Source organism: Callionymus lyra, chromosome 7 (assembly GCF_982586985.1).
Source record: "Callionymus lyra chromosome 7, fCalLyr1.hap1.1, whole genome shotgun sequence".
NCBI lineage: Eukaryota > Metazoa > Chordata > Actinopteri > Syngnathiformes > Callionymidae > Callionymus > Callionymus lyra.
Genome location: NC_141824.1, coordinates 29,776,752 through 29,804,437, shown reverse-complemented (window position 1 = coordinate 29,804,437; position 27,686 = coordinate 29,776,752). Strand labels below are relative to the sequence as shown.

The following is a 27,686-nucleotide window of genomic DNA, read 5'->3' as shown; positions in this document are numbered from 1 at the left end:
CAAATAAGCAAACATCTTCAGGCACCTGAGGAGGACAAGCAGGTAATCCTCTGCTTAAATATGGAAGTGTAGAGGTTCAACTCTTCACTGACTATTGGTGATAATGCACATACAATGTTTTTTAATTCAGTTCAATTTGAGTCAAGTTTCATCATAACAAGACACTTTACAGTTTAGACACAACAATGAGTGAATCCCAGCGAGACAACTTTAATTTAGAAGGCAGAAGCCTCGAGTTCTAGAAGGGTTCAGCATGGTAAAACCTAACTTTGGGTGTACAGAAAATAAAAAAGCATACTTTTATTTGAGGGTGTAAAATGCCCCAGTGATCCAGTAACATGGGTAAAGAGATGTCTCACAGATGACGAAGAACTTCCAAAATGAAAACAAAAAGCCAGATAAATAGGATTGACCCCCCTGTCGGATGGTTGCAGTACTGCACTAATTCACTGCTCCAGGAAGAAGTCACCTTTAAACACATGAATGAAGTGAAATGATTTGTCGTAAAATGTCATGTTTCTAAACGAAACTGATGTTGTGTTAACATGCGCGTGCACTCCTCACGCACTCTCAGCACTCCTACACTGTGTTATGTAAGCCTCCCCGGGCTCCTCAACATTATGAAACAGGTTCTCTAGCTGCTCGCTCGCCTGCATCTTCACGTCGACTTGAACATCCAACTGATCTGGGAACTGCCTGAGGCTGACATCCCAGTCGCGGGCACGGCTCCGTGCGCGCCCCCGACGCCCCCAGAGGACGCAGGTTGTCAGCAGTCATGGCTCAGCGCGAGTGACTCGCGGACCCTCGCGCGTGTGGCATCGACTCGTGCGTGGATCCTCTGTGGATCGTCGGAGGCTCGTCCACGCAGATGCGGACAACATGTTCCCCGGACACGAGGCTGAGCGCGGGACGACATAGAGGAACAGCTGGAGCGGCGGCGCGCACACGTCCAGGTATGCTTGGAGGAGAGAGAGTGACGGACACGTACACGCGCACCGCTGGACGCATCGCAGGTGCGACTTTTAACGCGAGGCCACGTGCAGATTTATTTATTTATTTATTGAACTGCATGTTTGCGCGTGTGTGAGCGCGTGATGGTTCAGGCCCAACAGGTCAGAGTACACATGATAAAGTTACACTGCAGTTTAGTGACGGTTCAGACAGTGCTTGACAGTCACCTGTGCACGCGCTCACACATTAGTGTAGCTGGTGTGTAGGAAGCGATGGAAACCTCCTACACACTCACGAGCTCAAACCTGGCGGCCACTCCGAGGTATTACAACTAACCAATGGTTAATGTCATTGTCAGTATAATATAATATACGCTGAAAGTCATACATCTCAATGTTTAATCTTTTTTTCCAGTCGAAATACTATCATAATGGTCCCAAACTAGGCAATTTAAATATTAAAATCCATGATATTGATTCCCTCAGTTTGACATAACCACCATGACACTACAGTTTATGTTCCCATGCCATCAGACTCTTCAACATGCATCATACATGACGCAGACTCATCCCATTCTTTTTAACGTCTTTATATATTTTTTAAAATATTTTTTTATTTAATTTAATTACATTTTTTCCTTTTTATACATATGTTTCAGTATAATTTAGACTGTACATAGAACTGCATGCCTCTTTGTTTCTCTTTTCTTGTATATTCTGGAGCTGCTGAACCGTGAATGAATAAAATATCTATCTATCTATCTATCTATCTATCTATCTATCTATCTATCTATCTATCTATCTATCTATCTATCTATCTATCTATCTATCTATCTATCTATCTATCTATCTATCTATCTATCTATCTATCTATCTATCTATCTATCTATCTATCTATCTATCTATCATGTTCTAGCTAGTACAAAGAACAGGGAGATAGCAGCTATATATGTGTATATATATATATATTATATATATTCATCCATTCATTTTCTAGCGCTTTATCCCTTACCGGGGTCGCGGGGAGACTGGAGCCTATCCCAGTATCATAGGGCGAGAGGCAGGGGACACCCTGGACAGGACGCCACAAAGACTGACAACCATTCACACACACACTCATACCTATGGACAATCAACCTCTGTATGTTTTTTTGATTGTGTGAGGAAACTGGAGTGCCCGGCGTAAACCCACGCAACATATATATATTTGTTTATATTTATCCTTGTATACTTGTATGGCTTCTAATCGCTCCTGCACCCCCTTCTACCTTAAAGACTATCAAAGACAACTGACATGACTTCATTGAAAAAACTATCCTTGGTGAGGCTAGTGCTGTATTGGTGATTTAAAAACATAAATGGCACGGTTTAGATTAACTTGTGTAGACGGCATGACCATATGTTAGCATGTTTAAGCTGATCTCTTGGTGCAGATGTTTACAAGTAAACAAACGGTACAGAGAATGGAAATCCTATTTTAATTCCATAATATCATGGCCGCTTTATTTAAAGAGCACCGTTTGTCAATCTAGCCGAAGAGTGACTGTGGGATTATAACGTCGACTTCTGAGACGGATCGGCTTGTTGATTAAATATTTGGTTCTTTGTGGTTTACAGTTTAATCGCCCTGCGCTCTGCCCTCCGTCCCAGCTCTGCGAAGGTTATCAGACCAAGAGTGAAAGAGTCTCTGTGTGAGATAAAAATAAGTTAATCTCACTGTGGCAGATTTCAATAAGGTTACAGAATGAAACATCCCCCCCCCCACACACACACACACTCCCTCTAGCTATAGTAGCAAGAGCGCTCTGGATAATTGAGACGGTGACTGGAAACCTCGACCGTGGCTGATGATGTCATTGCCTCTGTCAGAGCGGGTGAGTTGCATTTGTGGTCAAAAGGCTCCTTCGAGGCGAGGCTCATTTCCCAACTCACTAGTTCATCCTTAGTCTGAAGAAGCATCAAGTCACGATGGCCGAGGAGGTTACCATGGCAACCATAGGCCTCCTCTTCACTGCGTCTCTTGCTGCTGTTGACAGCGAAGAGAAAATGGACACAGAACTATTGTATTATGACAGAGAGAAATGCTCAACATGCATATAAGTGCTGCAATAATAATAATAATAATAATTGTTATTAATACTGGGGTGGCCATTTTATTTAAAGGGAAAGGTGTTCATTTGAGTGTCCCCTAAATTGATCTTGGACCTCATCGTACTCATCAGTATGTGTCTGTTTGTATTGAAATATTTACATTATTAATGTGCTTAAGCCCCAAACACTGAAAACACATTGTTTTTCTGGAGCTGAACACTTGTTTACCCTTAACACACCCTCTCTGCTGTGATTGGTCAAACATTCAGGTTTGTCACACAGCTTCATCAACCCTGGAAGTCTATGGCTCCAAGGGACTTGTTGTATAAACAAAGTTGTGTGTGATTACAGCTGGCTGGAGAAGGAATGAATTATACCATCATAATGGACCTCACTCTGGTAACCTCTTGTTCGCCGAGATTTCAGACGGGCGAGATCTTTATAAAGTAATAACTTAAAAACAAAACCACGATGAGGGACTTACTGCATCTTGGGTAGCAAAACTTCAACAATTGAAACATGAGTAAGTTCGGAGAGTTGGGGTTTGACGTTAGTTGCCCTTAAAGATATGATTTCAAACATCAAACCAGGTTATTGTTCATTCCTGTGTCTATTCGCAATATGATTTCGATATTCGAATATATAAATTCTTCTAAATACCTGGCTTCATGTTAACGTACCATTCAAGTTTTTAATGAAATGACATTGATTGGTGGACTCAAGTAAGGAGATCTTGAGCTTTATAGAGCTGCTGCTTCTCCGTGTTTAATGCCTCTGTTGAAAGCAACAATAACAACTATCTCAGTTCTCATATCTGCATCATTAAATCAAATCATAATCATGATGAATCTCTTTGTGGCATGATAGTTGCAGTAAACGTCACCTTGTCCATCTACTGTTCGCTAAAACATAATGCTTGTGTTGTCTTAAGAACTTGTTTCCGCTAGTTCATGCACTGTTAGCTTTCCAAACAGTGAACACTATTTTAATGTCGATTTATTCTGGAGACGATTATTTACATCTCTACATCTCTGTGTAGGTAAAATCAATAAAACATATGATATACAACTTGAATATGCGGAAAACAGCGTATGTTCCTTCTGTTGTTTATCCCAGTGGCGGCTCTTGTATGTAGTCGTCACCGTCCTCAACAGAAACATAATAATAAACAACCTGATATTCCAAACAAAGCAGGTAGAGCTGCCGCTGTCCATCCAGTGCTAATCACTGTTACCCAATGAGAATACACCAAATTATTCCATTAAAATTACAGTAAAATTATTAAAAACCTTTCTATGCACCAGGACATAAGAGATAAAATCATTATCACACACAAGGACACTGCAAAAGTATATACATATTTAACATTTTTAACCATAAGGGTCTCTTTTTCCAGCGCCCAAAGTCATACTCAGAGATGACACTTTTTCCGTGATGTATGATTGGCTGAGATACATAAACGTGATGTTACTGATGGGCTATTCTCAAAGCGACCCCACACCAGGATATGACGAATACAAACATACAGACTCATGACTGTTGATTATCATTTTCAAACTAAAAAAAAATAAATAATAATAAATAAAATAAAAATATAATCAAGATTAAAAAACAAAAGACACAGTCAAATCAGTGGGAGCGCGGTGTCCCAGCGCCCTCTATCAGCCTCTGTCAGCCGTCACTGTGTATAACTGTATAAATGGATCGAAATTGTTTTTAATTAATTTATTGTAGCAACCACTTAACTTAAAAGCTGTTTTATTTTGTAGCTCTGAATATGATTCTAAGATGCACAACTTGGCGGTAGAGTTTTAAGTACTTGATGTTCTAGTCCCTGCTTCTTGCTTGTTGTTGTGGGTGTCCCCCTGTTTGTACCCCTCAACAGAGTCTTGGCTGCTCTTGTGGGGTCCTTCGCTTTATAAACTAGTTCAAGCTTCATTCCGCGGCAGAGACGCATTAACGTCTCTTTAGAAAGACGGATATCTTCATGAGTCCAGTTGTGGCTAAAAAACCCTCCGTACTCAACTGGGTAGGCCTGTGTCACTGCTCACTCTCATTACTTCCAGGATGTGGAGGACGTTCTACATTCTGGAGGTTTGGCCTCTGACAGTTTTTTATGACTATTTATTGTCTCTGACAAGTTTGTGGTCCATGGTCCACCAGCACTTATAACGGTCAAGAGAGTTCGACCTGTCTGTCGGATGTCTCCCCAGGCAGCATTAGCATGCTCTCATAAAGGTCCTCGCAGCAAGTCGTGCATCAGATGACAGAAGTGATCGGTAGTTATTCTATCCTAAAAGATGCCAGATTTTACTCATAACCATCCCTTCAGTCAATTGATTACCTTTAAATAGCAACTAAACCAAGCAGTCTCTGTATACATATCAAGATACATCTTTAATGTCTGGTCCTTGTTGAGAATTATATTTTTGCTTCTTATATTCTCTATGAATATGTTTATCACTGATGAAGACTACATTGAGTTGCAAGAGATTGTAGGTATTATTCATGTTTCATCAGGTTAGCAGAAGAAACCTCAAGTTAATGTGCCACACCTTATCCAACATTCATTCTTCAAACATTCTTCTTAATAAAGGATAAAACCCATTTACTTTGAAAGCTCTGACAATCTTTAAATCTGGTTCATATGGAATATTAGCATATCCTGATGAAATGTATTGTTTATTTTATTTATTTTACTTCACGCTGTTGCTTTGTGTTTTTATGATGCTGTCACCATAAACTGTTTTATTACTTTTTTGGAATCATTTCTCTGAAGCTACACAGCTTGTTTTGCTTTGTCTCTTAGTTTAATCTGTAATGTATTTTAGCAGCTTAGCAGTCATGCTCTTTGCATTATACTGTTTGCATTTTGTCTCTTAGCTCTTAGCAGTGAAGCTTCTAAGAACATGATAATACCCCAAACAATGATCATTAGTAGCCTATAATAATGTTACTCTTTTGAACGGGGTAGCAGGGTAGCCCTTACCATTAGTTAAAAGCATGATATCTCTCTCACTGTCAATCTGTTGGTGGGTAAACATTTATATTAATTAAAGATACATGTTTTGCTTGTTTAAAAGCAACGCAAATTAGTGTGTTTCTGATATCACAACTGCAAATTGCACAGTAACATTTGACTGAGCTTTAATCATTAGTTGTTTGTAAATAAATAATAATACAATTAATTATTTTGTTTAAATTCTTCGTTTTATGATGTTCTACATTTTTCAAGTAATGATTCGAAAAACAAGATTTTTCATTTGAATTCCCCTCTTAATAGTGAAAAACATTATCAGTATGATATTGAAACAGTTTCTACTAAACCTTGAGAAATCATGCTTTGGACACTTGTGAGCAGTTTCAAACTGATTTGTTGCCGTTGACAGGCCAGGTGGTTATAAAAAGAGAGCTCCTATTTGAACCAGCAGTAGATGCTGCATGCTGGTTAATGTCAACCGTGACCTTCATTTGGCTCTTAGAGCTGAGATGTTGCCAAACCTATTTTGTTTTTTTTCTACTTGGTGAGACAGACTGGTTATGTTCCCACATTACCCAAGATCTCTTGTTTTTTTCCAGGAAGACGGATGTGATTTATTAAGAATACACAACTTTTCGCATTCAAATTGTTTTTTTGTTATTATTATTGTTACGTTCTAGTCATTTAGCCTGTTTGAGTTTAAAAGTTAGTCAAAAACGTCTTATTTGGGATGTATCCCTGTCTGCTTACATCCTGCTGAGTCGGCTGTTTTGGTGGGAGTCAGTCCCTCCAGGGACACTGCAGGCTGCAAGAAGTAGTAGTCATCATTATTAAACCTACTGGCTTTTCTATACGATCAGCAAGACTTGTTCAAAAGCAGGTCTGCAAGTAGCCGTCCCTCTGCCAAACAGAACCGCCCTGTCCTCTCCCAGAAGTCAATATTTATCTATAAGCAACAAACATTCCTTGACAAGCTATGGGAAAATCTTGGGAAAAAGGTCAGGAAAAGTCTTATTTCAGAGTCCTTCATTTGTTTTGTTTACTGTACATAGAGAATCAAGTGAAATGATGTCTTGTATCTCTGCTGGCTCCTAAAGTGGCCGGATATAGACTGTATTTATTAATAGCTGGTGCAGAAGTTGCTGCATGATGATATTGTAGCTTGTATTATTAGAAACACTGACCTGAAAATGATTTATTCTTTGTACCATTTGTCAAGAATTATAGTAATTAAAAAAATCTTGTGTGCAGTTTAACATTTTAACTATATTCTGTTAATATTAAACAGTTAAACAGTTTTTTGATGGTCAAGACAAATATTTTTTTGCAGTAGTACCTATTTCAGATATGTATGATACTGTCTTTAATGTATATGATGATAAGAATTCTTTAAAAGATCGGGGAGCTACGAGTTTACTGAGACTCATGCTCTGGCTGCTCAGTCCTATCTTAAAACATCTAGTCATTGCTCAATTGACAGAAACAAATATTCTCAATATTTGACTCTATGTCAATATTACCGTCTAATTACATGTCTTTCAATCATTTTGACACATTGACGAGGTAAACACTCTTATTAGAACAGGTGACTTAATGCTGTAGATTATTTTTCTCCCAAACATATTTTTTGTGCTACCTTAAAAATTCATATCTCTAGAGTCATTATCTGTCATAGCTAAAATAAGCTGATCAGGAAAGAACCTTGAAAACAGACATTGGTATGACAGGCGAAGCCACAAACGCCCGAGTGCAGAGTGTTGTTCCAGTGCTGTGACATTTGGCCAGTGATGTGCATGTTCTCCACCTCAAATCTGTCACTACGGCGGTGGAAAAGCAGCTGACAGCATAATGAGAGCCTGTGCATGCAGAGCAACATGTCCACAACCGTGGCTGCTGGTAGCATGACATCATCACCGATTACAGTCTGTGGAGAACACGCTGCAGTCTCATGTGGGTTAACGTCTGGCGGCTCTGTAGCATCCCACTCATCCACGCTCCCTCCCCCTTTCCCTCTGTCTTCTCTCCCTCCCTCCCCTCCCTCTCACGTGTCATACAGCGGGCTGTTGCAGAACGACAGTATCATGGAGGCTGGATGTGTGGTTGCCGCGGTGATTGAGAATGCTGCCTCAGGACCCCAGGGAGAACCAGGAAGTAGTGACGTCCTTGAGGGGTGAGTGGCTCGCCTTATCTCCCGCACATAATTCCAGCTGATGCCATCTTCACACACACAAATGGAACTATTATTTACATGTATGTATGGCAATGCAGCGCAGGACTCATGCAACTTTGGGCATCCCAGCTGATCACGAACAGAGAGCTATGTCTAGGAGTGTGTGTCACATAAATCAGAATCCATGTCCCCTGATCTCATCAGCCTGTGATAATTCCTGCAATCTCCCTCTCTCTCTCTCTCTTTCTCCCTCCCTCACTCCTCTCTTTGTTGCTGATAAAAGTTGAGCTGAGTGGACCTCACCCTCTCCTCACGGAATCATAGAATCTCATTTCAAGTGAATGTTTTGTCGAAGCACTCCCTTGTGGGCGGATTGCCTTTATGGCTTTTCTGAAAACACGAGCTTTACTCTACCCGGCGCGCACAAAAGCCGCCGAGGTCATTTGTTGTCCGTCGGTATCAGTGTGCATCTTAGAGTGAGGCTCTGAGAGATTGAACCAGCTCAGACAGGAGTACAGCATGTTTTCTGGGCTATGCTGGTGCAATGTCATGGTTCTGAATACATGTGGAATAGACCGCCTCCATCCTCCCACCTGCTGGCTCTTTACGGGACTGCGCCTATATTCCAAGTTATTATGTATGTTTTTCTAGAGATTCACTGCCAGTCACTGACCGGGACAAAGATGACCAAGTACCTCAAACTGCCGCCAACGATACTACGGAGGAGATCCAACAGCAAGGCCTGTCCACCTCCATGGTACTTGCAGACAGTTCTTAAATTTACTAAAAAATGGTTATGGTTTGTTGTTAAAATTATGCCAAAACATGTCAAACTCGAGGCTGGGGTCCACATCCTCTCAATTTAGTTTTTTTTAATAGCCTGAACAATTAACAAATGCTAGGTTCGTTTTAAGAACACCAGAACCAGTTAAGGCTGTTTTCTGGCCCTCTGAGGTCAACAATGTCAGTTCAGAAACTTTCAGAAAGAGATTAGAGGGACAAGAACGTGATGGAAAGTAGGTATATGTTTGTGATTTCATGAGTAAAACACGTGTATTTTCTTATGAGGGAAAGTTAGAAAACACAGAAGCCTCTTTTGAGTTTGTCCTGATGTACCAAATGATATCGTCACTTTGAACTAATTCTGGACAACAACTGCAGATTAAACATTTGATAAAATGAGCTGTGTACAAAAAAAACCTTAATTGTATTGATAAAAAACAACAACAACAAAAAATAAGAGAGAATTAAATGTGAAATGATTGTTTCATAAATTAAAAGGAAGGCACTTACAATAGTACAATAGTAAAAATAATTTAGAAGAAGTCAAAGTTTATACAAGCATCTTATGAAAATACTGTCTCGTATGTGTCTAATGGATACAGAATTATACAAAAATACATTTTTTCATGTAAAGTAAAAATTTAAAAAACAAAACGGTCACCATCTCTCACTTGTGTTATCTGATAACATCTATAAAACAATGATCTATCACAGCATCAGTGATGTTTCAGTTCAAAACATGAAACCTGAAATAGTCTTAAAATCATCAGTTTGTCTCTCTTTAATTCTTTCATTCAGGTGGACGAGCAAGTTACACAAACAGTGCACCGCAGCCATTTGGAAGCAAAGAGAGGAAGACGTGTATTTGTTTGGGCATGTAGTAGGGAGGATAGAGGTAGAGACTTATAAAAAGAATGCAAACAATAGAGGCTTATGGACACAGCAGAGGCAGACATGTTGCCGTGAAACAGGACAATGAGTGTGAGGATGATGGAAAACTACCGTCCTCTGTGGCTGCAACCTCACTTTTTTATGATTTTATAAAGATTTCAACATTTTTGGTAACTGAAAACATGCATCATGATGCTTACTCTGTTTCCTTGTCATATGTGAGTTCATAAGATGTTCATCAAGATAATTGCCTGTCAATCAGGATCTAAAGGTCTTTTAACTCGAGGCTAACTATTAACATTCCAAAAACATTCAAGATTGTATCTAAAGAAAGAGGAATTCAAATTTTAAATTAACAGTTAAGAATATAAAATGCATCTTTTTTGTAGACAAAAACATGACATCTGTTGCTCCTCAACACTGATGTCTGATCATGAAGATTATTGAAACAACTTGATTTCTGTGTCAGGTCCGCACTGATGACATCAGCGAGCCTCCAGCCGAGCCTCTGCTGCGCTCCTGCGTGAGCACAGCCAGCATGAAGGTCAAGAACGTGAAGAAGTAGGTTCTTTTCTGACAAATCTGCTGCTATAATGGGCTGTAAAACCAGGACTTGTATCCGGGGCAGTGAGATGCGAGGCCTAATGTGACGTGTTCTGTGCCGACACTGGACTGCCCTGAAGCTTCTCTAACTTTCTTTTTGCTATTGTCCCATTTGCTTTTCCATCCATCAGTGGTGTCCGAGTGCATAATCATTTGACTTCTTGCTTACAGGCTGACCTTTCCTAAAGGCCACTTCCCGAGGCTGGCAGAGTGTGCCCACTTCCACTATGAGACGGTGGACTTTGGCGCCGTTCAGGTGAGTCCCTAAAGTACTTCATGACTGCTGGTTCACTTCTGTCATTCTTAGAACTCTTTGTGACCAAGTCAAGATTCCTTTCTTGTGTTCTTCTTCTTTGAACCAGCTCTGAACTATGAGAGGGTGTGATCTAGTTTTGCATATTTCGTGCGAAGCTTTTATACACTTAAAGCATTTTACACTGCTGACTCACTCAATTCTCCATTAAAAACACAGGTCGGTTAAAAGGCTGCTGTCTTTAATGGTAATTTACTTTCTACATCAACATAACTATACATGTCATAATTCATATTTCAGCCGACACAGCCAGTTGTATACATGTGTCAATCAACTTTAATAACTGTAGTTAAATATGTCAAAGTATTGTAGTAATGCTTTGTGATTTGCATTAATGTTATTTTATACCTCTAATTAGATTAGAACACAGGCTCTCATTTTTGCTGTCAGCTGCTTTCCACCTCCGTAGTGACACCTGGGACTCAAAACATCCATCAGTACCAAATGACTAGAACTACATTCGTTGAAGACAATAAATATCTTTCTAACCCTTGTGATGTCACTGGGTCAAGGTGAACAACCACTCTGGCTTCTAGAAAGAATCGTTCATCTTGACCCAGAAATAACTCAAAGGTTAAAGACACTTTTTAATTATATATCAATAACTTTATCTGCCACGTTGATGCATCTAAATGAACGTAACAATCGGAGGGCCTTTCTCAAAAGATTTTATGTGAGATTAAGATATATAAGATCAATTAATCACACATCATAATGAATCAATCTCTTATTTGTTTGTCTTTTGACAGCACTAAGCGCAGTAAATCCAGTTGGAATTAATTTGAAGGTTGGAATGTCAGGACGACAACATTATAGTTTTCAGTTTGCTAGTCACTTATCCGTCTTTGTTGTCAAAAAAACTATCAGTAGTCAAATTATATATTTAAATGATAGCAACTGGACTCATTTCAGCACTTTTGTAAACTAAACAAAAATCTCTTAAAATTGATATATTTCCTTCATGTCAAATATATGGTAAAATAGTGGGATAAATTATTTTATTTTAAATGTTTTTTATTGCTTGTGTTCTTCTTCGCTCCTACTATGTGTGCGTTTTGAGGACAATAGACAGATACACTTCATTAAAAGTAGTAAAGGTAAAGTAAAAGGAGTAAAAAAAAGTTTATGCTGCCACCTGCTGTCTAATTGAGCTCATTGCTAATAACAATATTTGAAATGCTAAAAAGGTTTCGAATTATATTGATAACACATATGTGGTGACAACATTCGGTGAGATAATGTGTTTTTTTAGTCATAGATAATGAGGAGTAAACAGTTAAAGTCCATTTTAGTGGGACAATATCGTGGTACAACAAAGAAAAATAATTGTGCGTATAAAGTCATTTGAGGATGCAGGTAGTTTCATCTCCCCTCTGGTCTCAAGTATGTGAGATGTTGGAAGTAGTGATGTAACAACACTACATATAAGCGCTGACTCTAATGGAGTAAAAGTGATCGTGTATACTCTTTCACAGTCCCAGGACGGAAGCAATTTCCTAAATGCAGGTCATGCTGGGTCGCTGGTTCATAACTGAGCAAGTCTGATGCCTGCAAAGAGTGGAAGTTGCTCAGTCAAGTGTGGAAGTGGCATTTACCACCTGGTTGGCTTCACTGTAGCTCCTCGCCAGCAGGGGGCAGCTATCTTGAGTCGGCTAATGAAGCCCACCACGTGTGTCTGGAGGTGTTCACTCAGGCACGTCCACTGCAGCAGACTGGGTGGGTCATAATTTCCCACAATGCATCGGTTTTGCTTAAAGTGCCCTATATTTGTGATGACTGTGATGTTCCCTTGTTGGAATGAAGTGACCCGGGAATATCAGTGACCTTCAAACGCTCCGCTAGGAGAACAAAAGCTAAGCTGAACCTGAAATAGCATCCAGGGATGATATGAATATACTGTACCAACGACACACCCACTATGTGTTTGCACAGTCTGGTCAAATCTTCTCCAATTTAGCTCCAGAATTAATGTTTGATTGACACGGACGTGTTTCCTGCAGCAGAGTGTGTAATGGATGAGACCATTTTCCACACAAGTCCTTTTGTCACGGAGGAGAGCGAGACAAGGAGGGCAAGACGGAGAGGGAGGGGGATGGTGATGGAGGCTGAGCACAAGAGGGAGGAGATGAAATGAGGTAGACAGGGAGGAGGGGTGAGACGCCGTGGGTACCATCCCCTTTTCTGTATTTTCTGCTTGTTATCATGTAAGAGGATCCTTGTGATTTTATGAATGGGTTGTAAATTGAGATTTGATGGACACTTCTGCTGCTGCTGGGATTCTTTTGAAGGAGGTTTGTCTCATGAAGCTTTTTCCAGCTGAGGATAGATGTCTCATGGACCCTTATTTCAGGTAACATCTGGTCCTACAGTCATTTGAAACTATTTGGTCCATGTTGAAGTGTTTGTACCACGTCACTGATGTTTCTAATGCAATCCAGAGTGATTGCTAGAAACTTAACATGGACCTCCCTTTGTTCATCATCATGCTTGTCTGACCTCCTGACTTCCGTACGTTCATGCTGATCTGCTTCAGTCCTCTTTGTCAGACTGCTGTGGTGCTGCTGAGCAACTGGGTCGCCACTCGTTGTGTAACTGCATCTGGATGAAGTGCACACAGATATAAATAACTCAAACTTCTCTCTGCGTCAGGATCTTTGAAGTATCTGATGTCTGTCAGGATCTTTCTCCAGTGAGGAGCATCGGAGGAGAGACATTGAAATACTGTTTGCCGACACTTGTTTTGGAAAGCAAACTGTTCAAGAGATCAATCGTTTGTTTTAAAATAACCTAAAAGTCATTTAATTTGCAAAGATCCCCACTAAATCACATTTCACTTTTTGTATTTTGCAGTTTTCTAATTCAATAATCACTGGTCAGATTGTTTTCAAAAGGGATACAAATATGCAATAAAGCAAGTAAGTAATTACTTTTTGTCAAGTGCCTTTCACAGACCAGCGGCACAATAAAGGTAACATCAAGCTGCACAACCATTATTATATAGTGTTCCCATTTTGTTATTAAGAGCCCAATAAAAAAAATGGCAGAAAATGTACTTCATTGGATGTATAAATGATTTGATGCGATCAAGATAAAGGGCAAGAATATACACCTACAGTAAATGTGACTTTAAAGGAATTATATATTTTTTCTTAATATTCCTGTCAATTGTGTGACATAAAAAAATGCCACATTTATTCTTACAAAATCGTTTATTTATTATGTTATATATCTTTCTTATTCAACATAGATAATGGTAGAACACTAACATCATCCAATAATAAACTCAACTAAAAGGAAATAACTTAATCAACAGATAGTTTAATCAAATACTTATTTTTGACAGTGTCTAATGTGAATGTTTTTAAATGCTTTTAGTGTAGCAGTTACATTATTATGTTGGCATAAGAGTATTTTCACCATGAAATGGACCGAATTAACTGACCTAGACCATTTTTCTGGGACACTTCACTTGGGGTACCGAGGGGAGCCTATCTGTGAGATGCTAACAGATGTGAAGTTGTTGTTTGGAAGAGTACTGTAGTACTTCTGAAAACCACTATAAATCAGCCATCAACCAGATGAAACAATAGGAGTTGGAGGCATGTCCTGCAAACATCAGAAAGGAGGGAGATTAAGGAGAAGTTGGAATGAGATGGTGCAGAAAAAGTGTACTGTAGCAAGGGCAGCAAAACCAGCAGAAGTGCAGCCAGAAAGTCATGAAATTGGTTTTATTAACTGGACGCTATCTACAGACAAATATTTCAAACGATGTCGGGTCACAGGTGCTCAAGATGGACTGAGATGAAGGGACTGTGACCAAACTATCCAGAACTACCCCTCACTCTAGAAGTCCACGTTATTATTTAAACTAAACGAGTTGTAGTTAGTTTCTCCCAAGTTAGTTTCTCCTTTTTATCCATCTATTCATTGATTAGGCTGTAGAGTAGGGGTTGTGTCATGGGGAAAAAGGAAACAGGATCAACACTGAGTCTGGTTCTACTTGAGGTTTCTGCTTTCTTCACCACTGCCACGCTGTCATTCACTCATTGTTGGTTTGCTGTTTTTTTTTTTTTCTAATATGGTCTTACTTAAACTCTGATGTGTCCTGATATAACTTTGTTATGATATGAAACTTTTAATAAAAATGAATTGAATTGAATTATCTGCAGCTTATGTGGTTCTCACAGACTAAGTCTCTAAGTCTCTCTCAGATGGAGAAGCTTTTAAGGAAAGTTTAGTCACAGAACTAGAACACATGTGTTACTTTAATATAAGAAAAAATGCCTTCTCCCCATTTGTGAGCTTTTTTTTAATATGTTTATAGTTTCCTTATCTAGCTAAAATAGCCCACATTTGTCTTAAATGTTTAAAATTGTGTTTGTATAATATCTTTTTTTTCAATAATTTAAATAAGAAAAAATCTCTTTTTTTGCTCCACTCACAGTTGGCGTTTGCAGAAGGACAGAGCGATGGACTGAAACCTGCTCTGGACTCTAAAGAGCTGCTCTTTCTGGTTCAGGTCACGTGCCAGGTAACACTAAAATATCTTCTGTATTCTTTTTAGAGGATATTGAAAGTTCTGTTCATTCCAGGCTCGTAACTGGCTGGTGAAAAGATCGTATGAGGACTTCCGAGTGCTGGACAAACACTTGCACCTGTGTATTTACGACCGGCGGTATTCTCAGCTGACTGAGCTGCCACGACACAACGTTCTCTCTGAGCCTGTTGAGGTGACTGAGTTTTATTCTTTTTATTTTAAAATCAAAAGAAATTAATAATAAATCTGACTTCCCTTAGTCTGTGACGAAGATGTTGGCCACCTACCTGTCCCGCTTCTCCACCATCGCTGACAACAAGATCAACTGTGGTCCAGTATTAACATGGATGGAGGTACCACATCCAAATTCTTGTTTCTGTATTCAAATACTTGAAGGGAAACCCAATACGTAGGTGCTAGGATTTCTTATCATTCTATTGGAATTCTATTGAACACTGTCATCAGTGAGCAGAGAAGCAGAATGAGTGCATGAATGCTCCTTCCCAGGTGCAAAACAAATAGACTCAAGGATTCAGTCATTCCTCGGGCTATTAAATTGTACATTTCTGAGTTCGGGGGCAGGAGTGGAGTGAGAGTATCTGGATGTTCTGTTCTATGTTAGTATTTGTATCCTTTGTCTTTGTTATTTTTCTTTGATCTATGTTCTTTGGCTTTGTCTTTAGACTTAGATTGTGTATTTGTGTTCTTTCTCTTTATTTCTCTTTGTTATTATTTTATTTTGATTTATTTTTGATTTTTTATAAAAAAAATTGCTGTATGTATTGGCTATTGGAAAAAAACAATTTCCCGAAGGAGACCTCTTGAGGGATCAATAAAGTTTTTACCTTGCCTTATTTCTTGAATTCCCCTTCACACTTTGACTGCTGCCTATAAATTAAATGCTGTAACCCAAAAATTAAACACAAATATTGTCTCCTGTGAAACCTTAAGTTTAGAATTCTGTCTAATTATTTAACAGGAGTTCTTTGGTGGGATTTTTGAATAATAAAAGCTATAGCTATATAGCTTAGGACCCAGAGATAACGCAAGAGTTAAGAATGTCTAATGACTCGTTTAATCTTTTTCCTCAAAGAAACTGGCAAACAACTTCATTTTGTTTCCAGATTGACAACAAGGGCAACCACCTGCTTGTATCTGAAGAAGCTTCGATCAACGTTCCTGCCATCGCCGCTGCACACGTCACCAAGCGCTACACAGCACAAGCCACCGATGAGCTCACCTTTGAGGTAAATCTAAAGATACCGGAGACACAAAGTAAAAAAATAACTACTTTGTGTTCTCTGTGTATTTTAAAGTAGCACTACTGAACAGTAACAATGCAAAGTAAGACTGCAAAAAGTCCTCCGATGATGAAAATGAGCCGTCTCAGATCAGTATTAGTTTGATGGTCACATTTGGTTTGAAACCATGTCAAAGGTTTTACTGTGCGAATCATGACGACTGTTGAAATGGAAACATCATCAGATAAAAATATAGTAAATAGTGCTGCTTTAATGAAAGCCCAAACTTTCAAGTGTATATGTTTCAATGCAGTCATATTTTGGTGATATGAACTCTAATCTTCAGGTTGGAGACATCGTGTCAGTCATCGACATGCCTCCGAAGGAAGACACAGGCTGGTGGAGAGGGAAACATGGTTTCCAGGTAACACGTGTGTCTGTTGGACTAAAAATCCACTCATGTTTAGTTGAACAAAAGTACTTTTAAACGCTTTGAAGTTAGTACTAAGAGTAATAATTATGTTAATGTGTAATACATTTTTTCAATTTTTATTTTCTAATTTTTTCTTCACTAAATGAAATAATTGCAACATGCATTCACAGCCAGCAGCCAGTTTGTTTATAGATGACTGATGATCCTGTGTTAATAGTGTTACGCCCTAAAGCATCCCATTGACCTCCTGCTCGCTGACCCATTTTGTCTGTCGTCTGCACGAGCTCCACCTGTCATACTCGTGTCTGTCCTCCACCGCAGGTCGGCTTCTTCCCCTGCGACTGCGTGGAGCTGATCAATGACAAGATTCCTCCCAGTGTTCAGAGCTCGGTGCCAAAACCAGGTAACAGCCGCCCAGGTGCCGATGAGTCATTCAAGAATTCTCAAACTAAATTGATTGAATGAGATCATTCTATGCGTCCAATGATTCAGTTTGTAAGAAACATGGGAAACTGGTCACATTCCTGCGAACATTCATGAAGTCACGGCCACCACCCCAGAAGCTGCGGCAGCGAGGGATCCTCAGAGAGCGAGTGTTCGGCTGCGACCTTGGCGAGCATCTGCACAACTCAGAGCATGATGGTAAAAGTTTCTTCTTGCGCAATATCAGCAGACAGTTCTCACACTCTTCATTTTTAACGAAATGCCCAGAGGTGCTGTAGTAAATCTGTTCAGTCTGTTTGTTCCTGCCAGCAGGGTGCGGCTCCACTTAATCCACTTCTGTTTCCACCAAGAAAAATTTGAGTCATGAAGATAACTTGACTTTATTTGTAAGGCACATTTAACAGCACTCAGGACACAGACAAGAAAGATAATAATTAAGACAGAAGTTAAGGTAAAGAGAGATACAATAAGTTAAATAGAATATTTTAATAAGCATGAATTACATTGAATATGCAAGTTTAAACTGTACGTCTAATATATATATATATAAAACGAAAATATATATACAGTGTTGTGACCCTGGTATAGAAAAGCGCTCTACAAATATTACTTACTAACTTAGATACTTCATATACATACAGGTTTCATCATCATTATGTGGTTCTCTGTTGCAGTACCACAAGTGGTCAAGAGCTGTGCTGAGTTCATAGAGAAGCATGGAGTGGTGGATGGAATCTACAGGCTGTCTGGGATTTCCTCCAACATCCAGAAGCTTAGGTAAGTCTGGCTTTATTATTTATTTATTTGACCTCGTCCAACCCTGTTTGATCTCTCTCTGAAAATAAGTATCCTGACATGACATTTTCCGGAAAAAATATTCCTAATGGTACGGATGACGTTTTGGAGGTGGATCCAAGTCTGTGAAGGAACTATTGCGAGTGGACTGAAAAACCTGCATTCATGGTCTAGTGGTGGTAGTTTTCTCGGTGCAACAAAACAGACCAGCTGTCGCTGCTTGGCAGTGGTCTGCACTCTCTGAGTGCTTCTCTAGATTGCACAAGTGATGGTCTGATGAAGCTTCATGAAGCAGTGTCATAAGAACAGTTTTTCAAAACAAATGGAAATAGTGCAGAGACCGCCATCTAGTGGGCTCTGATAATAATGACACTGCTTCATAAAGCTTCATCAGACACTAGTTTGAACAGCTTTGAACACAAAAGTGCTTCTGCTTCATCTGACATTTTCTTCTTTAAAATATTGCTGTAAAAAACAGCACTGAGTGTTGTCAGAAGTCTAACTCCTCAGGCAGAGCTACTATATTACAAGATTTTTTTCCTGTTATGTAATTCATTTGGTTACATCATGTGTATTCTTGTGTGAGCTTCAATGGCCCTCCCACCCACTTGTGTGTCCAAAACCACATGTTTTAATAAAGTTAGATTATCCTGCAACAGCTCGCCTTATGGGACCATCGTTTTCTTGTCTGAAGAGAATTAAATATTTGTAGATGATCGTTTTAACAATATTTAATGTATTGCAAAGCAGATTGTTAGCTGCACATATTTTTCTTCTTGTTTTTCAGACACGAGTTTGATTCCGAGCAAGTTCCAGATCTAACCCGAGACGTCTTCCGACAGGACATCCACTCAGTGGGCTCGCTCTGCAAGCTCTACTTCAGGGAGCTCCCCAACCCCCTGCTCACCTATCAGCTGTACGAAAGGTTCTCGGTGAGACACTCGTCCAGCCTCACGTGAGGAGTGTGTGTGACTGCTGCACTTGTAGTAGAAAACCATGTGTGTGTGGGTGTTCAGGTGCACGTGTAATGCAACCATAGAGATTCCCTCACACAAATGACAGAGACCGTCTGGCTGATGAGCCAACAGAACATTAAGCAAAGCCCTCGTCTGCAGCTGTGGCTATCATCCTCTTCATCCTCTTCATCCCTCTTCTCCCCAGGAGGCCGTGTCTGCCGCTACTGATGAGGAGAAACTTGTGAAAATCCACAACGTCATCCAGCAGCTGCCTCCCCCACACTACAGGTATGACTCGTGGCTCTCTGTTGACATCTGCTGGACAGTTGTCACACTGCCAGAAGTGTATATTTCTGAAGCGTATGCTGTCTCTATTTGTGGCTCTATCACGTCAGAGTAGCTCAGTTCTGAAATGTGAAAGTCAAACAATCCAGGGATTTTTATTTAGAGTCAATTTTTTTTATTTATACGGCAATGAAAAAAAGCTTTAATATGCATCTTCGGTAGAGAGGCGGGGGACACCCTGAACATAGACACACACACACACCATCTTCAGTAGTCAATCAATGTTTTTGTAATATGGGAGGAAACCGACGCACTAAACCTACAACTTTATAGTTTTACTCTCACTTGCAAGAGGCCATAATGATACTTTCAAACGACTGGATTAGGCTTCTTGGTCAAAATCTGCCAGATTTACTAATTTGTTTATCATTCTTAATAAGCGATTATTACTCTATTTTTATGATTGTTTTCAATACTGTATTTTTTGTATTGATTGATTCTAATAGAGAACCATTATATCACATATAAAACATTAATTTCATAACTTTTTATTTTTTATTTTTTGTATTTGTATTTATTTTTTTCCCCACTTACACTCACTTATTTAATTTAATATTGTATGTTGCCCGTTATTATCCACAAAAGAACAACTTAACAAGACTTTTGTTTAAATATTTTAAATTATTTTACTCACAACTCCTGTTGTGTTATCAGTTTTATCTTGATCTTTAAAGTATATATATATATCTTTATTGAATATTGTTTTGATTGTTTAAGCGCTTTGTGACCCAGGTCTGGAAAAGCACTATTCAAATAAAAATTACTTACTTACTTACTTACAACAATGAGGTACAGCGAGTTCATGAGGCCTCATTATGTAGCATCAGTTGTTGGACATAAATCATGATTCAGTGTCACTCAATGAAACATATCATTAAACTGAGAGTGCCATCTAGTGGTCTTTCAAAATTATAACAACAACAAGTGATGCTGCATCATGAGGCCTCATCAACCCATCACTAGTATCAACTCATTTAAGGCCAAAAGGATGATTTTGATGCCTTTTTAATCCTTTAATTCCAGAACTCTGGAGTATCTTATGAGACACTTGTCCCACCTGGCGACTTTCAGCTCGACAACCAACATGCACACGAAAAACCTGGCAATAGTGTGGGCACCAAATCTTCTCAGGTACTTTAGCATCAGCATCTGGTTCTCTGTTCACAGAGGACTGGGGCGAGTCTCTGCTCTGGGATCGGCTAACTAGGATGCCTGTTTTTCCAGGTCCAGACAGATTGAGTCGGCCTGTTTCAGCGGCACAGCTGCTTTCATGGAGGTGCGCATCCAGTCCGTGGTGGTGGAGTTCATTCTTAACAACACTGAGGCTCTTTTTAGCCCAAAACTTAGCGCCATTATTAGGGAGAGCACTGGTGAGTTCCTTGAACGTACCCCTTTTTAAAGTCACAGCTTATACACAGTCTTCTCTCCAGGTACCAACACTCTGTCCAGACCCAAATCCCTGCTGGTCACCTCTCCGTCCACCAAACTGTTGTCTCTTGAGGAGGCTCGAGCCCGGACTCATGCTCACCTGAACTCCCCCGTCACTCCTCCCTGCCTCAGCCACAGCGACTACATTGAGGTTGGAGAAGGTCCTGCAGCTCTAGAAGGAAGGTTCCACACCGTTATCGAGCTTCCACTGGAAAGGTAGTTGTGCATTTCTTTATTTTCATCATTAAACATGTTTCAGCATTGATCCATTTAGACAGCTATTTTGAAGGACAACTAATGTGAAAACCCAGTTTTCACATGTTTCAAATGTTGAAATCTCCCTCTCTAAGATGCAGTAATTCCATTATTATGACCATTTTTTAAGTTATTATTTTATAAAGTTCCCCTACGCCTCGGCGAATGGGAGGTAACAAGAGCGGAGTCTATTATGATGTAATAATGGATTCACTTCAAACTCCACTGAGTTTGTTTGATACAAAGAGTGCCTTAGAGGTGGTGACTTCTGGGTTTGATGGCGTGCGGCGACAAACCTCAAAGCTTGATTAGCAGTGTGGGTGTGGTTATGGTACAAAAAAAAGAAAAAGATTTAATCTCGGGAAAAATAAAGCATTTTCAGTGGGCGGGGCTTAAGTTAATTTTCTAATGTAATTATTTAAATGAAAAGAGAGTTTTGTAAAAACAGACACATACTGATGAGTACAATAGAGGTCCAAGATCAATTTAAGAGAAACCTAAAACATTAGTTTAGCCCTATAAAAGTGGTATTGTTGCAGTTTACAAACAAACCACCAGATGTCACTTGAGATCATCTGGAAACATTAACACTACTTAAAAAAAAAAAAAGTTCAACGACATATTAAAAAAAATTATATATATATATTTAAGTTGCTTATTTATTTATTGTATACAATATTTTGTTGTATTACATATGTTTTGCAATAAGTAATGTAGAAAGTTTCTCGTATTATGTTTCTATAAATAGAGCAGAGATGTTCCATTTTAATAAAAACATGTTTTTAACTAGTCTAAATTATAATAATGATAATGAAAATAAGTAGAATTTAATTGATTTAATCACATCTTAACTATTTAAGTCGAAAGAAAGGGTCTGTGTTTTTCATTTTACTGAGGGTTTGTGATAAAAAGGAAGTATTTTAATGCAGCATGTTGTTTCTGTGTGGAAACTGACATATTTGTTTCTTTCAGTGGTAAGCGAGCTCCTGTTAAGGCCAAGAAATCCCCGGTGGGAAACTGGTTCTCTTTTTTCCACTTGGGCAAGTCTCACTCTGTGACCAAACGCAAGCTCAAGCGACATCCCAGTGAACCCAACCAGATTAAAAGCATCACACTGCCAGGTCAGATTCCTGCGACCTCTGCCACAGCCAAGATACATACAAGCTTTTGCAGAACATGTTTTATTCCTTCTGTGTGCTTGTTTGTTTTGTTGCAAGAATAATGGCTGAGTATGTGACGTGTCTGCAGGTGGGCGAGGTGACAGTGGAACGCTCCGCTCAACAAAAAGTGAGGAATCTCTCACCTCGCTGCACAATGTGGAAGGTAATGTCTTATTAAACATTCTGCCGTAGAAGAATTTGCCAGTCCAACCACACCAGATTAAAAAAAATATTTATTATGATATGAGTTCATCATCTCCATTCATCAGTTTCACATTTTTCCTTTATAATTGTCATTACACCAGTGGTTTACAAAATGGTTGGTCTGCTCTACATGAAGCATAGAGAGAAAAACGAAAATAAGGTCATTTGCTGATCACTGATCCATTTCCTGTCTTTAAACACATCACATTCGTGACTCCAGGTCGACTTTACAAAAATAATTGTTTAGTTCTGTATTTATGTAACCGTATTTAAATCTTTAATGATAAATTAACGGATTATAATTGATTGTTTTCCAACTCTTTAATGTTGAGTTTAACTCAAAAACATTTTACTTCAGTGTGACTGTAGGACAAAATATTCGTGATAGGTTGCTGAGGCCTCAACAACTCAATACTACTCTATATTGTTGCAAATATTTCATCTCAAATAAAAACTGATATTTTGAAATATACGTCCTTTATTTCTACCCCAATGGAAACATTGTCATTGTATCAAGTTTACAGTAGAATAAGATTAGGAAAAAGACGAATTGACATTTGTTTAAACGAACAGCGTACATCTTCAGAAATCAAAACAAAATAATAAATAAAACAATTACAAGGGATGTATAGAATCAACTCACAATAATGATGGATTATAAAACATGACTTTAAACCCTTGAGAAAGGACGAAAGCTCTCTAATAGCACTTTCATCGGTGTAATCAAAATAGACACAGACCACCTGGATATAATTAATGTCATAAAATGGTTCAGCAAGTCTCTGTTGCGCTGATCAATCTTGAGCCATCCTGTCCTTCCTGCAGGAGAGCCTCCAAGCTACCGACACCTGCGTCCTCGAGCCACCAGCGAGGGGGTTTCTCCAGCCAGCGAGGACGACCACCAGCTCAGCAGGGACCACCACGCACGACGACTTGAAGACGGCCATAATGGCGTTGAGCACGTCAATGCAACGCCATCGGTCTCACCCGCCACCCCAGACGAGGACCTTGACCTGAGCCCGCCTGTCGTGGGCATGTCCAACCTGGACTTTGACCCCATGTCCTTCCAGTGCAGCCCCGCCTCTCAAACACCAGGACTGCCACACAAAGATGGCGGCAGGTTCAAGAAGAGCGCCGGGTGGAGCGAGTTCGATCCGTCCTCTTCTTCAAACTACATGAACTACTCGCCTGATATCAGCCCGGTTCACACAAAAGGAGGACGACGAGGGACCCCCAAGCCGCTCTCTCCAAAACTCAGGAAGAAATCTCTAAAAACTCAAGATTCACAGACGGCGTCCTCATCTCTTCTGCTGGAAAAGTGCGACGCCTCTCTCGCTGAGTCCAGGTCACCGATGAAACACTGCAGCCAGTCGTCAGCCAGTCAGTCTTCTCAGAACCTTCCTGATCCAGGTCAGTACCTCTCACTCACCGTTGTCCTGTTTCTATAGGGGCGTGTCACACTCACCTGAGAAAACAAGCACATGAGGTAAAAAGCAACGTGAATGTGTTGCATGAAGGAGAACGGTGGTGAAGCTGCAGCGTCACGGCAAGGTTCAGGGTTTGCATCCAGCTTGGGTCTTGGTTCTTTCTTGGAAGAGCAAGTATTGCATAGGTGTTCTTGGTCAACTCTGGTTTCCTCCAACAGAAAGATAGAAACAAACTGCTGAAAATATTTTTGGATCTTTTTTATGTGTATCTTGTCCCTGATGAACTGTTGAATTTACAGGCCGTTGACTCGACATACACACAATTAGCAGCAGAAACTGATCAAACAAAAGGCTTTTAGGTTTAACATTTCTTGATGACCTCTTCACCCCTGGGGTGTCTAAAATTGTCCTTAGCTTGCACAAATATATAGGAATAGGAAAATACTTTATCTTGAAACATTCGTCCAGATTCAAGCGCATATGTAGAAATTAAAAAGTTTGATTGGGAGAAAGAATACACAATCAGATTTCACTTTGTTTAAATCAAACATTAACAATTATTAAGGAATCCTATCATCAATCAAAAATAACACTTTTTGTAATAACACAGCAAATTAGAATACTAACAGTAAAACTCTTTCATGACTACAATGGTGTCCAAGTTCCCTTGGTTTTTTTCAATTGTAGAATTGTTTAAAAATGCAAGGGATTTGTTTAGTTACATTTCTATTTCCATCAATTCATTTTAATATTTCATTTCTTCTCAATTTTCTTTTTTTTAATCTGTTTATTAAGTAAGCTTTATTTGTAAAGCACAGACCAGAGTAACAAAACTGTAATAATTTATTTTCTGCAAAATGGTAACTGAAGATAGACTGATATAACATGAAAAGATCGTAACCTTCAAATCTCACTGGCGCAATTCGAGACCAGGTTAGATGGATTCAAGTCATGGTGTCTGTGTGAGGGAAGCATGTAGTGTGACATCTACAGGTGGATTAGGGAGGCATCAACTGGCACTACATCCCTAACATACGGTCGTAAACGATGGGTAGTGACCCAAGGATCAAGTTTCTGAAATGGGTTTTAAGTAGTGATGGGTTGATGAGGCCTCATGATAGAGCATCAGTTGTCTCTGCATTATACTATTTGGCTCTGATCTACAAACTCAATGAAACCTGGCATTATTTTCAAACTGAGAGTGACATCTTGTGGCCGTTTAAAAAGATGAAACTGACTCATGATTCAGCTCCAACAACTGATGCTGCATCGTAAGGCCTCATCAACACATCACCAGTTTTGAGAATTTGTTCAGGTTACTACCTCTAGGGCGCCCTACTGGTGAGGTGTCAAAGCATTCCCACTGGTAGGGGACTCCCTCACAGCCTCCTACTGGTGGGACCTGTACTTCCTGACACTCTTAGCTAGCATCTGCTGTAATGAAAAAAAAAAAAAAAAAATGAAATCTTAACTGTACCCAATGTTGTTGTCTTATTATTTGATATCAATCAACTGTAGATAGTAGAGAATCACTTCTGATCTCTGGATATGAAAATGAAGACTTTGATTTTCTCATGTGAGTGCAACACCTTCCCTGACATTTCACATGACTTAAGAGGTTAATTTAAATCTTTATTCACTCTGTAGTTTCTTATGGACGCTTCTGTGTCTTGTCCCACCATGTCTTACCATAGCTCTGTTTGTCCTGTCATACTGTAGCGTTGTTTGTCTTATCCCTCCCCAGGAACAGATAGACTTATGAGTTCAGTGTCTGTTCTTCCTCCTCACCCTCCCCTGATGAGCGCCGCACGCAAGCTGGCGTTGGCGCTGGCTGACACTGCCCACAAAGCTGCCAGCCTCAACCTCCACCCTCCACAGAGGCCCCAGCGACCTGCCCGCCCTTCCTGCTTGGAGCTCAACATCTACCCAAAGGAGTTTTACGGCTCCATCTATCCTGAGGGTCACTACTCGGCTGCCCGCTTCTTGCCGGAACACGTGTCCGACGGGCAGGATTGTAATTTCACGCCGAACGTCAGCCCTCTAGGTTCTGGCAGCTATGATGGAAGTGATTTGATGGACCTCAAGCGAGAGAAGAGGCTCTTCGCCCAAGCAGAACCCAGCTATCAGAGCGTCGGCGTTTCAACTCCGACCCAGCCTGCCACGTCCCCGATATACGCCAACACCAACTCCATCAACGCCTTCAACTTTCGCGCCATCCTCGCCGAGACCTCCATGCCTGCCTCGATCGATGAAGTCCTTCCACGTCCTTTGCAGCTTTCGAGATGTCGCTTTAGCCCTGAGGAGGACCTGGCTCTGGTCGGGAACATCTATAGCAACCACTACCATCGTCGGCATCATTGGATGCCCATAGACCGCCGGCCTCCTTGCGATGCTCTTCCACATCACGGGCCGAAAGGTCTGTACAGGCAGTTCTCTGAAGGGTGCTCCCCAGGTTTAAGGTACCCATCATCACCCCAGTACAGGCGGTTCCCTCAAGAACAGCAGCAACAAGAACTGTGGTGCGGTGACAGAACCGCTGGACAACCCTCCATACGAAGGGCTCGCTCATTCCACGCGCCGCAAATAAGCCACTACGAGCTGGAGGAGACAGACGTCTTGTCCCCGGACACCTTGTTTTATGTCGAGCACCCGTCGCCAAGCCAAGACTGGTCTTATCAACGACTCGTCCAGACTGGACTTCAGCCGCTCAGGCAACACCTGGAGAACGTCCAGCAGCACAGTGTGAAAGAACAACGATACTGTCAAGATCCTTCTCAGAGAAGCAGCCGGCAGTCAGTCACCAATCGTTCCTCCAGAGAGAACCACCAGCCGGACTTTTACTCCCCACAGCCAGTGACCAGGGAGCACCAGAAACAAGGACTTTATGACTCTCGAGATGGTTTCCAAAGGGTGGTTTATCAGAAGAAGAAGCAAGAGAGTCAAGTGTTTTGTCCGGCTGTGTCACCCTATGAGAGTCCAGGGTCAAGTGGGTCAAGAGGCAGAGATATAATGCATGTGAGGAGCAAGTCGGACCCGGGGAATGCATGTCTGCTCTCAGCTGACCGGGCCGAGAATCAGGTCAGACCTGAGGTTGTCTGGCAGGAAACAAGGCGACTTCAGGCGAAAGACTATTCTGCACAGCAGCCGCCACTGCGGAAGATTCCCTCGCTACCTGAAAGGTGCCGCAACTCCGAGCTGGACCGAATCATGATGGAAAACTACACCGGGGCCATCAAATCCAGCGCCATGAAGAGGCCCGCTAGGTCTCAGAGCACCAGAGAAAACCCTCACTACTACCGTTATCACGCTAAATCCTCTGTGGGTCCACAGCCCACCAGACGGACTCAGAGCACAAAAGTCAGGCCTACACACTTGGACCACGGGTATTACATGGCTAAACCCGCCAAGGCTTCGGGCGGATTCTCACCCAGCCGGGGTTGCTTGTCGCCACGTGGTCACAGACTTCTGTCTGACACTCTGAGTCAAGACAGTTTTTATCGTTCTGCACTGAAATCTGAGGTCTACGACTGAGTCAGGTTTTGAAGAGATTACATGCCGGGGCCAAAGGAGAACAGCACTTTACTCTCTGCCAGACTGTTGCATCAAAACCTTTAGGTCTATTTTTGCTTCTGGAGATTCGCCATTCGTGTCCTGCTTTCCCTTATATCATTGTTAAGAAA

At 40.6% G+C, this 27,686-nt stretch overlaps 1 protein-coding gene across 1 annotated transcript; it reads left to right on the top strand.

Annotated features, from left to right (window-relative positions):
- The first annotated feature begins 708 nt into the window (after positions 1-708).
- On the top strand, positions 709-27,686 carry LOC148076061 (uncharacterized). The gene is made up of 22 exons (XM_087796489.1): positions 709-953; positions 8,078-8,191; positions 8,843-8,948; positions 10,335-10,426; positions 10,640-10,724; positions 15,226-15,312; positions 15,374-15,511; positions 15,579-15,671; positions 16,443-16,565; positions 16,906-16,983; positions 17,314-17,395; positions 17,485-17,634; positions 18,111-18,213; positions 19,019-19,163; positions 19,393-19,475; positions 20,556-20,663; positions 20,757-20,902; positions 20,963-21,176; positions 22,188-22,336; positions 22,464-22,538; positions 23,405-23,989; positions 25,751-27,686. The coding sequence occupies exons 2-22, from the start codon at positions 8,103-8,105 to the stop codon at positions 27,535-27,537; spliced, it is 4,518 nt and encodes a 1,505-aa protein (XP_087652615.1). The 5' UTR covers positions 709-953; positions 8,078-8,102; the 3' UTR covers positions 27,538-27,686.